The sequence below is a fragment of the Watersipora subatra genome, chromosome 9 (assembly GCF_963576615.1).
Source record: "Watersipora subatra chromosome 9, tzWatSuba1.1, whole genome shotgun sequence".
Taxonomy (NCBI): Eukaryota; Metazoa; Bryozoa; class Gymnolaemata; order Cheilostomatida; family Watersiporidae; genus Watersipora; species Watersipora subatra.
Window position 1 is genome coordinate 41,896,367 of NC_088716.1, and position 15,831 is coordinate 41,912,197.

General features: G+C 35.8%; 1 protein-coding gene across 1 annotated transcript in view; it reads right to left on the minus strand.

Annotated features, from left to right (window-relative positions):
• Nucleotides 1–15,345, minus strand: part of LOC137403674 (WD repeat-containing protein 3-like) — a 33,703-nt gene extending 18,358 nt beyond the window's left edge. Inside the window, exons 1-11 of the mRNA XM_068089673.1 lie at nt 15,175–15,345; nt 14,095–14,304; nt 9,852–9,970; nt 8,759–8,945; nt 7,989–8,102; nt 7,641–7,742; nt 7,132–7,374; nt 3,442–3,632; nt 2,550–2,643; nt 1,780–1,991; nt 1,024–1,165 (exon numbers count right to left, since the gene is read on the minus strand). Coding sequence (XP_067945774.1) covers nt 1,024–1,165; nt 1,780–1,991; nt 2,550–2,643; nt 3,442–3,632; nt 7,132–7,374; nt 7,641–7,742; nt 7,989–8,102; nt 8,759–8,945; nt 9,852–9,970; nt 14,095–14,304; nt 15,175–15,345 — 1,785 coding nt within the window. The remainder of the gene's footprint in view (nt 1–1,023; nt 1,166–1,779; nt 1,992–2,549; nt 2,644–3,441; nt 3,633–7,131; nt 7,375–7,640; nt 7,743–7,988; nt 8,103–8,758; nt 8,946–9,851; nt 9,971–14,094; nt 14,305–15,174) is intronic.
• Nucleotides 15,346–15,831: the final 486 nt, after the last annotated feature.

Sequence of the window (15,831 nt, forward strand, 5' to 3'; positions counted from 1 at the left end):
GCGTCATTTGTTATAAGTTATAATGAAAACGAAACTGCAGACAAATAGGTGATAAGATTTTAAACGATGACAAATTACAGTTTAGTTTAGGAAAATACATACTGAAACTTAGCTTTAAGGATGTGTTTAGTAACCTAAATTCATTTAAGTCAAATTCAAATTTGTGTTAAACGTCTATCTCGGAGGTACGAACTTCCTATGGTATGTACTGAACATTGTAATGTTACATTTTATTGCAGATCACAACCACTAAATACACTAAGTACACTAAAGTTACTGTAGGTAACTAAAGTTACTAAGGTTAAAATATTATTTTGTAACTAACTTTTAATATGTACAGTACGTATGTCATTACGACATTTTTGCCTTACGATGCGAACACCAGAACGAATTAAAACCGCATGGTGAGGGTCCACTGTAACAAATAAAAACTGTGAACGGTAAGCTTGAAAAGAATCGTGTCATCACAAAGAAAATGCAGAAGTCGAATCGCTAGAGATTAAGGTTGTCCTACCCTTTATGTGGCATATAATAACTCCAAATCATATAACAAACCAAAACAAAACACTTGTTATTTACTGACTTTGGCTAGCAAAAGAAACTGAGTGAAACATGTTTGCACCCACAGGAAGCAAACTAACCAAGGTAGGTAATAGACGAGCCAAAAACCAATGGGCCTTTGGTATCGAGAAACAGTTTTTGTAAGTCGAAGCAAAAATTCTGACAAAAAACAATTCGTAACTTGAAAAATAGTATACATGTATAAAGGCTTTCTTAAATAGAGGTTCGACTGCAATTTTAAAATGCTTTCAGTAAACCTTCATCTTCATACATGTATGTAGAGATTTGACTACACTTGAAAGAGCTCCGCTCAGTGGTTCAGTTGGAAGTCAAGCAGTTGTCAAAAACTTATATACATGCAGTTGAAAATTATTCTAAAAGCATTTGTAATAGGATGAGACAGTAGTAGCATACATGTTTAACAAGAAGCAACAAAATGCAGCACATGTACAGTTGACCGACCTTGAGAGTGTCACAGAAGAAAACCTTTATAGTGTTGTCTAGCAGACTGACAGCCAGAAACTTGTTGTCAGCACTGACTTTTACACAGAGAACATCATCAGCCATCTTTAGTACTCTTGTGGGTACAAGGGTCAGCCGTTTCCTGCAGCAACATGATCACTAGACATCACACCTCTTATAGGCTACCAGAGAAAATATTACTGTTCACACCTTTCCGATATCACACCTTTCCGATATCATATTAATCCTTTACATAATATACTAAGAGCCATTGAAACATTACTAAAAGAAGCAGAACAATTTCGTTCATTGTACAAGTTCTGAGATTACCTGTTCTGTTGTATGAGTAATCTGTATGAGTTACATTATTTAGTTAAATAAAGTTGCTAGTACAAAATCATAAAATCACACTACCCTCAGAAACACCCTTACCCTCCTTCCATCACACTCCCCGTCAGGAACCCCCGCACCCTCCTTCCATTACACTCACCCTCAGGAACCCCTGCACCCTCCTTCCGTCACTCTCACCCTCAGGAACCCCCACATCCTCCTTCCATCATTCCCATCCTCAGGAACCCTTGCACCATCCTTCCATCATTCTCACCCTCAGGAACCCCCGTACCCTCCTTCCATCACTCTCACCCTCAAGAACCCCCGTACCCTCCTTCCATCACTCTCACCCTCAGGAGCCCCCGTACCCTCCTCTCATCACACTGCTCCTCAGGAACCCTCGCACCCTCCTTCCATCACTCTCACCCTTTAGCTGTTGCAGTTTCAGCACCTTCTTCGTCGCTCTCTTCAGCTTCTATAAGCTCAAACTGCCAGAATTTGACTTTTTGATCCGCACCACCAGTGACCAGGCCTCTTTTGTCAGGGAGTAAACAAAATGACCAAAGTGCTCCTTCATGAGCATCGATCTCCTCCAACATTTCACTGGTCGCAAGATCATACAGTTGTAGCTTGCCATCCTGCAAGAAAGGTTGCCATTAAAAACATAATTTGTGAAGTACCATATGATATATGTAGACCAAGATCTAGCACGACTACACGTACCACAAAGTTATAAATAGATTTATGTTACTTATAAAAAATAGAGTCTACCATAAGACCCAGTGATGACCCAACAACCTTTAACATGAAGGTACAAACTAAAAAACTAAACTACCAAGACGATATGAAATGTTTGAACTTTTATACCATCACAATGTTCACACTTCTGTAAATCTCTTACATTTTAAACTTTTTGAAAATAGATATCATGGTGCTCATTCTCAAAACACAATTGCTGCAAAACAAGAACGCATTGGAAGATATGTTGATAGGATGAAATATAGCAAACAAGAAGTTTAATAGATGTAAATAATTATTGATCAGAGAACATAAACTGTGCTTAAACTCATGAAAATGAGTAAAGATGCAAAATTAACTTGCATTGAGAAAGTTGACTTGAGTTCTAAATAGTTGATGCTCACGGAAGGCATAATGCAGACCCTTGGAAACAGAAATACAACAAAGGAAAAACTAACCTTTGTGCCAACTGCAATGTATCTATCTCCTGGTAGAAAGGTGCAGCAGAGAGCATACCCACACCGCATGGTCTTAATACACCTAAGGCTATCCCTGTCAACCATAAACCAACACAGTTTAACCTAAGGAAAAAGGACATTACAAACACATGCCTCAGCAAAAGTAAAGATTGCATGGAAATTCTTTGAAATATTGCATCAGTAATTCTCTAGTCTTTGGTGACTAGAATCATACTAGCCATGAAATTATGAGATCCTTAGTTATCAATGACAGTGAGTTCAAGACCATTTGTTAGTTATCTTCTCAGCGTGTATAAAGAAATAAATGGACAACCCCGCAATGTGCAAAAAGGAGCTTTTAGCATGTTAATCCCATACCTCAGACGATGGCAAGAAAATTAATAATCAAAATTTTTATTTGAAATTTTAAACTACTGTTTTTTAAGTAGTACCATAGCTAACATTTCTGATTTGAAATAAAATATGAACTAGCCATGCTAAATCTTCTTGGCTGAATAACTGATTTGGTTAATTTGAGTATTGACTGGGAGTGTGCCATGAGATATAATCGGGTGTGTCAATAAAGCACAGAGAATAAGTATCTCCACATTTATTCTGACATGCTGGAGGGCAGTTTAGTTGATTGATGCAGGTGTTACAGCGTTGGTCGACCAAGCTGAAAGTGACAAGTTTGACCCCCGTACAAAGCAATATTTTATCCTAATCTGTAACTCTGGCTCACAAAAGATACATAGATGGACAGAAGCCACTCCAGAATGATTAAAAACCAAAAGGGATTTGAACAAGTTAATTGCTTCAAGTTTTGTGTAGTTTTCCTAATCATGATCAAAGCTATTAGCTAATCACGCAATCATCTAGGAAGATAGTTCACCTGTTCCAGACTTTCACCTGCTCCCCACTGACACTGGCCAGCGCAGCACCGTCACTGCTGAATGAGAGAGCCCTGACATCTGACCTGTGCCCAGGAGTTGCAAGTGTGTAAGACTTAATCACTTCTGACTTCTTGTCACTGAGGTCTATACTTCCTGTGTACAGGCTGTTGTTGGCCAGCAGCACTACAAACTGATGAGTTTGAGATGATAATCTGTAGCAGATTATGACTGTTCCTCAGCTTGCGTTATGGTGAAAAATTACAGACAAAAATGATTTCGTTATCTAAATAGTTTGATATAGACATGGTTTTGGCATATTTATGGTGTATTGTGATCATGGGTTGAGTCGTTATATATCTCTTAGACTTATTCTATCCATGGGTCACTGTATACAGGGTTCATTATATCCATGGTTCATTATATTCAAGGGCCGTTATATTCATGGGCCATTATATACATTGGCCATTATATCTATGGTTCAATATATTCATGGTTCAATATATTCATAGGCCGTTAAATTCATGGGCCATTATATTCAAGATTCATTGTATCTATGGTTCAATATATTCCTGGTTCAATATATTCATGGTTCATTATATTCAAGGGTTATCATCATATATATGGTTTATTAAATGCAGTTTTTTATATCTACAGTTAATTCTATCTATATCTTGTTCTATTTATGGGTCATTATATGCATGGTTCATTAGATACATGAGTCATTATATCCATGGGTCATTATATCTATGGGTCATTATACCCGTGTGTCATTAATTCCATTGTATTGCACTCAACATCAAACTTGAAACTAACAAAATTAACATTATCTAGCACTGACTACAACAATAACAAACTAAAGAGAGTTATCCACAAAGCTGATACGAATATGCTGTAAATTCCAGCGAATAAGTTGACCCGGCGTATAAGTCGAGGTCAAAAGTTTCAAAGTTTGCCATATAAGCCCTTTCTGGCTCAAATTGTTTGATCGTTAATAGCTCAGTCAGCATCAGAAGATGGGATGCGTAGCCGAAGAAATGGTGTTCAAAAACACCATCCACAAATAGCCCATGTTTTTGGTGCCGTCGGCAATATGTATAATTAACAAAAGAACAAGAGACGATAGTTCTAGTGAAGACCACAAGGCATGAAAAAACAATAATTCACCATCGTATTGGCTCACTTCACCAACAAAACGAAACTGCCACCTTTGATGATGTTTACGATTTTAATGTTTAGCGATTACGCATGTTTAATAGAAAAGTCATGGGGCAAGACTGATTTCTGTCAGGAATCAGTTAACGTACATGAAAAAGGATGGATAGCGGATATATCAATAGATTACCAAAGTGTGGGCTTGTAGGCAAATACAATGAAAACAGCATTAAATTTGAAAAAAACACACGTTATTCCAGAAGAGAATCTTAGCAATGACAATTTAAACGGTGAAGAATGAGACTTTGTGCTTGATCCGTCTCATGTTGAATAGGATTACTAGTATTTTACTATTTTATAAATAAATCCCGATATGCCATGCAATTTTGATTTGTGATGGTTTTAAAGTTTAATTCTACTAGAATTCGTGTCATGAAAAACGTGACCGCCGTATAAGTCAAGGATAGATTTCTAAGCTTGAGATTTGTCAAATTTTCGACTTATACGCTGGAACCTACCGTGGCTAGTATGTTATATGTAAGCCTGAGTCTGGTTAACTAAACGTTCATAAGTTTAATTATCGATTGAAGTTTTTAGACATCTAGAATATTCAGTCATTATGTAGATACCTAAGTTTAGTTATGCTTAAAAGCATTCCCACTTTCTGAATACTGTAACAGTAACATATTGCTGTACCAAACTCCAGAAGGTTGTCGAGAAGTGTGATGCATCCATGGTTCACTAGTACCAAGCAATGTATATTTAGGTGTATGTAGGCATTCTCTGTTGGCTAATAGTGTTTATAGATATACTGTATGTACCGTAGAGTTCAAATCTAGTGACTCATTTTAGCTATTATCTAGTAGTTTGATACAGCCATTCCGAGTTTGAAATAGACTAGTAACTTACTATAAAGTACCATCCACCTCCTAAGTGCTCACATAAAACATCTGATAACACATGCCAAACGTAAGACTTATGAAAATGAGCTATCCCGCAAAATCCAGTTAATTGTGTGGAGTCATGCAATAAGTTTAAATTCATTTCACAATTGTCACAACATCTGCAAGCGCTAAGCCTCGTGCAACAATCGGGATTCATAAAATTTGATATGAATTATTGCCCATGATTCATAAGTTCTTTTTTCATCTTCAGTGTCGAGCATGATTACACAGTTGCGTAGAGTTTCCCTTGTCAATGATTATTATTGATAACGCCATAACACTTTAATAATTAAGTTGAATCAATAACAGAATAAAATGTATTGCCTCATGAGAAAAGAGCTTATGCTAGCGATCGATGAGAATAGTTATGATATATTGTCCCGTAAAATATTGTCCCATAACATCGTTGCATTGCAAGTCATACGAGGGCTTTAAAGATATAAGATGACAAGCTTGTAAAAATAATTTTGGGGTTAAATGATGGTATAAATAATGATATAATCTCCTTTTGGCAGATCCTCATTCAATAGCAAAATTGGCCTTACTCTTGTATCGCTAATTCGTCAAATAAAACAATTTGGTAAATTAAGTGCTCATCTCGCCATAACCAGTAGCATTTCCAAAAAACGAACTCAAACTGAGCCTCTTGTTTAAGCACTAAATCCTCCACATCCCTAATACACGGCAGCTCAAAATGTGTGATCTGGAGATGTGTTCAAAATATATGCCCTATATATTTGTGGAGTTTTACTACTTTTTTTAATTGTTGTTTAGATAAATACGTGGTTAAAGTTGTCTAAATCAGAAGTCTTGGTTATGCAAAAGTCAAAACATAGATATTAATGAGCCAACAAAATACATTCACGATGCGCCATAAGAAAACGCTCTCACATATTATATCACCCACATAAACCGATATCAAGTAACCATCAACAGAACACAAAACAACACCCAACATGAATATATTGATTATGTTACAACTATCCTTTTGGGTTGAGACGCAGTAAAAATGCCCTTCACAAGTAAACCTTATCTTTAGTAACAGCCAACAAGCACTACTGGTTTGCTTGAAACTTTATACCTCCTGCTGGTGATAATCTTTTAAATAAATTAAGTTCTGATGATCAAAGTGGCAAAAACTTGAATTGTTAAATTTGCTTGAGTTCACCGGGTTATGCAAATTTATTTCTGACAGCGACTCTGTTGTAACTAGCCATGGCTCTGTCACCACTGCGGATCATTCACACATTGACAGAGTCTAATTACCGGGTCAATATTTGCGCTCTTTACAAGTTTCAATGGCAATAATTTATCCATAGATTTGCCTGTCAAGAACTAAATAACATATTCTGCTTAGAGTGATATGAGATAGGGTAAGCAAATATTCTTTGATAGCATTACCTGTGACAAACAGAGCAATAATGTCTTCACAAGGGTATTTTGATAGATTACTCAAAATATTTCTATAGAGTGACCAGTGATAAACTAGATGTAGTTGTCAATTTCGTCACAGAGTTACCTATGATAGGCAAAGCAACAATTCCCAACAAAATTATCTGTAATAGACTAAGCAACAATCCTCCATAGAATTACCTGTGATAGACCTGATGAACTGCATATAGAATGCATCGAGCTTGGCCTGCCAGGCAGTCGCACAGGCTCATGTCTCCGGTGTTCATCATCTACTGTAAGTTGCTGCTTTTCTGCTGTAGTTAACGAGTCATCCTCGCCCGCTGCCCTAAGTCTTTTCCTCAGCTTGCTCGCTCGCTTCTTTTGCAGATTTGTCCTCTCCTCCTCAGAGAGTATGAGAAATGCCTCCAGTGATTTGTCAAGGCCCTAAATAGCAAACTTCAAATGCATATCCAGGATACCGCACCGAGGAAAAGTGAACAACAAGCCAGACTATAAAATGGTTGCGTGTAAATAGTGAAGGCTTTTACATTCAGCAAATGTGTTCATAACTGAAAGGACATGTTCACAAGATGATACGAATAAATTCCACACACTGACCGAACTTTGTCGACCAACCATCTAGCATACAAATGAAGGCTATACTCTGAATGAGTGATTGGACTGGATCTACCAACAGTACTGCTACTTACATGACAGAGCAGAGACCTGCCAGAGCTGTCAATGTCAAGGGATACAGTCCTTCCCTTGCCATGCCTCAGTATCGATCCTTGGTACTGGCAAGAGATAAATCTCTATAAAAAGAACAACTCCAGCTAGAATCCTGTCGTGGTCAGTAGCATTACTCGTCACTATTACACTGCTAATTTCCAAATGAAAATCATGCCCATAAGCTGACCTATTCTAACTACATGATGGGTTTAGAATGTAAATGATTGTAAGCTAGAAAATCAAATATAGATTGTCATTGTGTATCAAACTATATATATTTATTATACTAGTTTAACTACAAGGGTATATCATAGCATCAGACCAATAACCTCTTCAGCAGTAAACTCTGCTGTTTCTTCAGCTTCGTCATCTTCAGCATCAGATCCTCCTTCCGACTCATCAGTTTTGTGTTTCTTTCTCCCAGATACTTCACTGACTGCGCTCTATAAGATAATGAAAGCTACATGTATGTTTATTACACAGATGTCCGTTCAACACTTTATTCTGGCTAGTCAGTTTCCATAGTTACAAATAAATAACTCACTCAGCAGTTCTATTTGAAGATGTTGTTAATAATTAGAGCAATGTTGGAAAAGTTTCTCTGTTTCCTCTTACTATAGGATATGAGGCTATCATAGTTGAAAAATATGTTCCCATAATAATATACATGTATAAAGAAATGGCATGTCTTTCTGCTAAGAAAAAGAATGCATATCATATGAACTGTAAGTCTTTCCGTTGCTGGAAGAAACCACATACCACATAAAATGGTGAATTTTTCTGCTTTTAAAAAACATTTCATAGCGTGTGAAATCATCTGCGTTTCAGCTAGAAAAGAGAGCACACCATTTAAACTGTATCTCACCAGTAATTGTTTACAAACATTAGAAGCTTTTTCTCACAGTAGGAACAAGGAAGTATTGAAGCATTGCAATATTCGAATTACATTTACGATAATAATATTAACTGTATAAGAGCATAAGATAACATGAAGATGTGCTTTTATTACTCAGCATTTTTACAGTAGAAAGTGTTTTTTTCAAAATTTCTTTTTTTGCAAGATAAATCTCTGTGCATGCAGTGCTTGCGCAGCACCTACCTCATCCTCCTTCGTTGAGATGGGGCACATGTCAAATACTCGTATCTCATTGTCAGCTGATCCGGTGTAGAGCTTGGATTCATCCCTATTGAGCTTGAGGCCATATACCTCAGTCTTATGCGTGAGCAGCGTACGGAAACAGTGCTGAGTGTCCAAGTCCCAAAACTTGACAAATGTGTCTTTAGACCTGTCACCAGACAAATAAGTCGAAATATATATTAAACAATTTGTATTTTATAAAATGGATTCTATAATTTACTAGCGAAGGAAATTGCATACATCTATTGAGCCAGATTCGTGCATAGCAATATGTTGACATTTCACTATGCATGGTCTTTTAGCTAGTCAACAAGTTTAATCCATTTCAAGCACGAATCTTGTTGTAACATGCACTTTTATAACATGCACTTTTATAACATGTAAATTTACATGCATATTTGGCCAACTTGAAAAGCATCGACGGTGTCAAGCAGTCATCTGCATATGTATCCATAATCGATCACGCCATTGTTTAAAAATGAAAACAGTGGCATATAAAAATCCTGCATAAGATGGTGTTAACGGATGGTTTTATTTTGCACCGGGCTCCATAGAGCCTTCAAGAAAATGATGATAATATCACTAAACACCAAATTTGAATAAAAGCATTAAAAAATGAGTACAAATGAAAATGGTACATGACATAAAAATGGTGCAACTTTTTTAACTAAAGATCATTAGATTACATACACAGTATCAGACGTTGTGAGAATCTCTGTGCTATGGCAAAAAATAATTGGTTGATGGCAGCAACTAAAGTTGAAATTCCATGCTCATTAGAATGACTGGTTTATGTTTGCAGGTAAATAACATGAAATTACAATTTTACCAATCAAGCCACGTCACACTCAAACAAAGATTGAATGGTCACTTGTCCCGCTACCGGTAGATGACTGATTGGCATGTCTTTTCAAAATACACAATAATTTTTTGCACACAAAAGCCAAAATTATTCAGACATGGTAGTTTTGGTGTAAATGTGTTACAAGGAAATGGCTAGGAGAAGCATGAGACCAACATGAACCAGAAGTAAACTGTGGAATTATCTACTCACGATGAAATGAGTATGTTGAGAGAGTTCATGAAGACAAGCTGGGTGATGAGACCTTTATGTCCTTTCAGCCTGTAGAGACCACTCTGGCTCACCGTGTCCCACACTACTATAGCTGTGTCCTAAAAGTGAACAAGTACCGTATAAAAAAAGGAATTATAAATGAATTAATGTTTGCATTTTAATTTGATAATTCAATGAAAATATGTTTATTTTGCTGATCAAGTACCGAGCATAAATATAGTTAAACATCTCAGCCTTACATGTATGCAATCAGATTTTGACCACATAAATTATATATCTAATAATAATGGGGAGGAAATGGTTAAACACATTTTTGGATTCCCTGAATGTACCACTCAAGGGAATGTTTCAACAATAAACTGAGGGCAAGCAATGAGAAACTACTGAGGGCAAGCAATGAACAACTACTGAGGCCTACCTGAATAAAGAATCTAGAAGTTGTCTTCTTACATCGATAAGTGACCAATATTGTAATTACCCCATCGATAAAAAAATGATGTATGGGTGAATCCAACAACGTTTGGCAAAGACCAAACATGTATGCTGTATGACATGAATGCAAGAGAGATGGTAGAAGAGATAGTAAAATAGACATGAGCCAGGAGCGATGGTACAATAGGAATGGTACAGGATATATGATACAATAGAGATGGTACAATAGAGATGGTACAATAGAGATGGTACAATAGAGATAGTACAATAGAGATGGTACAATAGAGATGATACAATAGAGATGGTACAATAGAGATGATACAATAGAGATGGTATAATAGAGATGATACAATAGAGATGGTGCAATAGAGATGGTACAATAGAGATGGTACAATAGAGATGGTACAATAGGGATGGTACAATAGAGATGGTACAATAGAGATGATACAATAGAGATGATACAATAGAGATGGTACAATAGGGATGATACAATAGAGATGGTATAATAGAGATGATACAATAGAGATGGTACAATAGAGATGGTACAATAGAGATGATACAATAGAGATGGTACAATAGAGATAGTACAATAGAGATAGTACAATAGAGATGGTACAATAGAGATGGTACAATAGAGATGGTATAATAGAGATGGTACAATAGAGATGATACAATAGAGATGGTATAATAGAGATGATACAATAGAGATGGTGCAATAGAGATGGTACAATAGAGATGGTACAATAGAGATGGTACAATAGAGATGATACAATAGAGATGGTATAATAGAGATGGTACAATAGAGATGGTACAATAGAGATGGTACAATAGAGATGGTACAATAGAGATGATACAATAGAGATGGTACAATAGAGATGGTACAATAGAGATGATACAATAGAGATGATACAATAGAGATGGTACAATAGAGATGGTACAATAGAGATGATACAATAGGGATGGTACAATAGAGATGGTACAGGACATACGATACAATAGAGATGATACAATAGGGATGATACAATAGAGATGATACAATAGAGATGGTATAATAGGGATGATACAATAGAGATGATACAATAGAGATGGTACAGGACATACGATACAATAGAGATGATACAATAGAGATGATACAATAGAGATGATACAATAGAGATGGTATAATAGAGATGATACAATAGAGATGGTACAATAGAGATGGTACAATAGAGATGATACAATAGAGATGGTACAATAGAGATGATACAATAGAGATGATACAATAGAGATGGTACAGGACATACGATACAATAGAGATGATACAATAGAGATGATACAATAGGGATGATACAATAGAGATGATACAATAGAGATGATACAATAGAGATGATACAATAGAGATGGTACAATAGGGATGGTACAATAGAGATGGTACAATAGAGATGATACAATAGAGATGATACAATAGAGATGGTACAGGATATACGATACAATAGAGATGATACAATAGAGATGATACAATAGAGATGATACAATAGAGATGATACAATAGAGATGGTACAATAGAGATGATACAATAGAGATGATACAATAGAGATGGTACAATAGGGATGATACAATAGAGATGGTACAATAGAGATGGTACAATAGAGATGATACAATAGAGATGGTACAGGACATACGATACAATAGAGATGATACAATAGGGATGATACAATAGAGATGATACAATAGAGATGGTATAATAGGGATGATACAATAGAGATGATACAATAGAGATGGTATAATAGGGATGATACAATAGAGATGATACAATAGAGATGGTACAGGACATACGATACAATAGAGATGATACAATAGAGATGATACAATAGAGATGATACAATAGAGATGGTATAATAGAGATGATACAATAGAGATGGTACAATAGAGATGGTACAATAGAGATGATACAATAGAGATGGTACAATAGAGATGATACAATAGAGATGATACAATAGAGATGGTACAGGACATACGATACAATAGAGATGATACAATAGAGATGATACAATAGGGATGATACAATAGAGATGATACAATAGAGATGATACAATAGAGATGATACAATAGAGATGGTACAATAGGGATGGTACAATAGAGATGGTACAATAGAGATGATACAATAGAGATGATACAATAGAGATGGTACAGGATATCCGATACAATAGAGATGATACAATAGAGATGATACAATAGGGATGATACAATAGAGATGGTACAATAGAGATGGTACAATAGAGATGGTAAAATAGAGATGATACAATAGAGATGGTACAATAGAGATGGTACAATAGAGATGGTATAATAGAGATGATACAATAGAGATGGTACAATAGAGATGATACAATAGAGATGATACAATAGAGATAGTACAATAGGGATGATACAATAGAGATAGTACAATAGAGATGGTACAATAGAGATGGTACAATAGAGATGATACAATAGAGATGATACAATAGAGATGGTACAATAGGGATGATACAATAGAGATGATACAATAGAGATGGTACAATAGGGATGATACAATAGAGATGGTACAATAGAGATGATACAATAGAGATGGTGCAATAGAGATGGTACAATAGAGATGGTACAATAGGGATGGTACAATAGAGATGATACAATAGAGATGGTATAATAGAGATGATACAATAGAGATGGTGCAATAGAGATGGTACAATAGAGATGGTACAATAGAGATGGTACAATAGAGATGGTACAATAGAGATGGTATAATAGAGATGATACAATAGAGATGGTACAATAGAGATGGTATAATAGAGATAGTACAATAGAGATGATACAATAGAGATGGTACAATAGAGATGGTACAATAGAGATGGTATAATAGAGATGATACAATAGAGATGGTGCAATAGAGATGGTACAATAGAGATGATACAATAGGGATGATACAATAGAGATGATACAATAGAGATGGTACAATAGGGATGGTACAATAGAGATGGTATAATAGAGATGATACAATAGAGATGGTACAATAGAGATGGTACAATAGAGATGATACAATAGAGATGGTACAATAGAGATGATACAATAGAGATGATACAATAGAGATGGTACAGGACATACGATACAATAGAGATGATACAATAGAGATGATACAATAGGGATGATACAATAGAGATGATACAATAGAGATGATACAATAGAGATGATACAATAGAGATGGTACAATAGGGATGGTACAATAGAGATGGTACAATAGAGATGATACAATAGAGATGATACAATAGAGATGGTACAGGATATCCGATACAATAGAGATGATACAATAGAGATGATACAATAGGGATGATACAATAGAGATGATACAATAGAGATGATACAATAGAGATGGTACAATAGAGATGGTACAGGATATACGATACAATAGAGATGATACAATAGAGATGGTACAGGATATACGATACAATAGAGATGATACAATAGAGATGATACAATAGGGATGATACAATAGAGATGATACAATAGAGATGATACAATAGAGATGGTACAGGATATACGATACAATAGAGATGATACAATAGAGATGATACAATAGGGATGGTACAATAGAGATGGTACAATAGAGATGATACAAAAGAGATGGTACAAGAGACATGGTACAAGAGTACAAGAAATGATAGAGGAATAGTAAAAGTTGATACAAAATACATGATGCAAGAGAGATGGTACAAAAGAAATTATGCAATAGAGATGGTACAATGGAAATGAACGAAATCTATGGAAAACTGACTTATACCTTTGAGCCAGATGCGAGCAGCATCCCTTTAGCATCAAATGCGAGAGCAGAGATTGCTGACTTGTGCCCATTGAAGGTCACTAAGGTTTCCCCAGTTTTAATATCAAATATTTTAATATCTCCATTATGGTATCCAGCTGCAATGTGCCTGCCATTTGGAGATGCGCAAAGTTGCACTACTTCCTCGCCTTCTCCTTGAAGACTTGTAACCTGTGAGTGATGAAGTACTATTAAATCACTGTTGTCAAAACAACATGAGCACGCAGAACAAGGGCGGAACAAGAAATATAAAAAGTAATATTATTCACAATGAAATGCTTTGGCAAGCAAATGTATTAGAGAGCTTCTTCAGGATGCATGTACACTAGCCGAGGACCAATGAGATTCCACTAGGAAATACATTGATTGATCACACAGAAAACACTCTTGTTGATAAATCACAAATGTTTCGAACAATCAGATGGACTGCCACAAGTTTTCCAAGTAATCAGCTGGATTTATAATCAATCAGGTTAATATTTCAGATAATCCTTCTGATACTATAATCAATTAACTGCAAGAGTTCTGGTGTTAGACAACCAATTGAAATCCGTTTTCTTAATAACAATAAACGCTTTGGTTTTGACAACTTTTTATACGAAGCTTGTCATGTTAACAACAGAAAAGTTTAGTTTAGGGTTAACTTCGGCGGAGACATCCCATCAAGATAAGAAAGATAATATAAAAATGGCTACACCACATTAGATTTTATTTCTGTTACTAATATAATAATACTAACTCATTATTGGGTGAGCAAAAGAATGACAACTAAATTCAAAACAGATTTTATCTAGAACAGAGTCTTCCCAATACCTCAGAGTGCAAAGTTAAACACTAAAGACTACAACTGCTTGCTCCTAACTCACCAATGATCTACATATAAGATTTATTACAAAGGAAACTTGTCATTGCACAACTCCATCTTTTACACTCATTCTGTTGCTAGCTCCAGTTCCACATCATTGACTAAATGCTCAAAAACAATATTTTATAATGAAATTGAAGACGTAGACTGGGTAATAGAATTAATTTCTGCCCAACCTTTTCTCCAGTTTTTGTATCCCATATGATGATATTTTCACAGGCACCAGTTGCACAATATTTTCCTTTTACACCACCATATTCCAGCCATACCACATTACACTTGCCACTGCCGACGAGAGAACAAATACCAGCAGCCTCATATCTGTGGTACTGCGTTGTGACACCCATTCTAAAAACACAAACAGGCAGAACCTTGCAGTTGACAATGCATTTAAGGACAGTAGGCTATGCGATGAAAATTATGGCGATTCAGACAAATTGACATTCTTTCCAAGTGTCTGACACTAGAATTATACAACTGATTCAGACACAATGTGCTGTGAAGCAGTAGAACTAAGCCGTATCAACTCAACATGATTTGCAAGACTAAAAACCAGCAACTTTGCAACTAATGAGATTTTGCCTGGTATCAAAGAAGCCTCAATATTACTCACGATTCATAAGCATGAAAACAGAGCAAAAAAATACTACTAGCGATTGGACAGCTAAAATGGTTCGTTGCATTGTCATTACTGTTAAGTTTCTTGTACTATGTATTAGTCATTGTAATATATGAAACAGGTGAGAGTACCAGATGTGTACGTGTATATATTTGACTGACTAAACAACAACTGAACACAAGATAGTAACAGCTATACGTGATAATGACAGAAT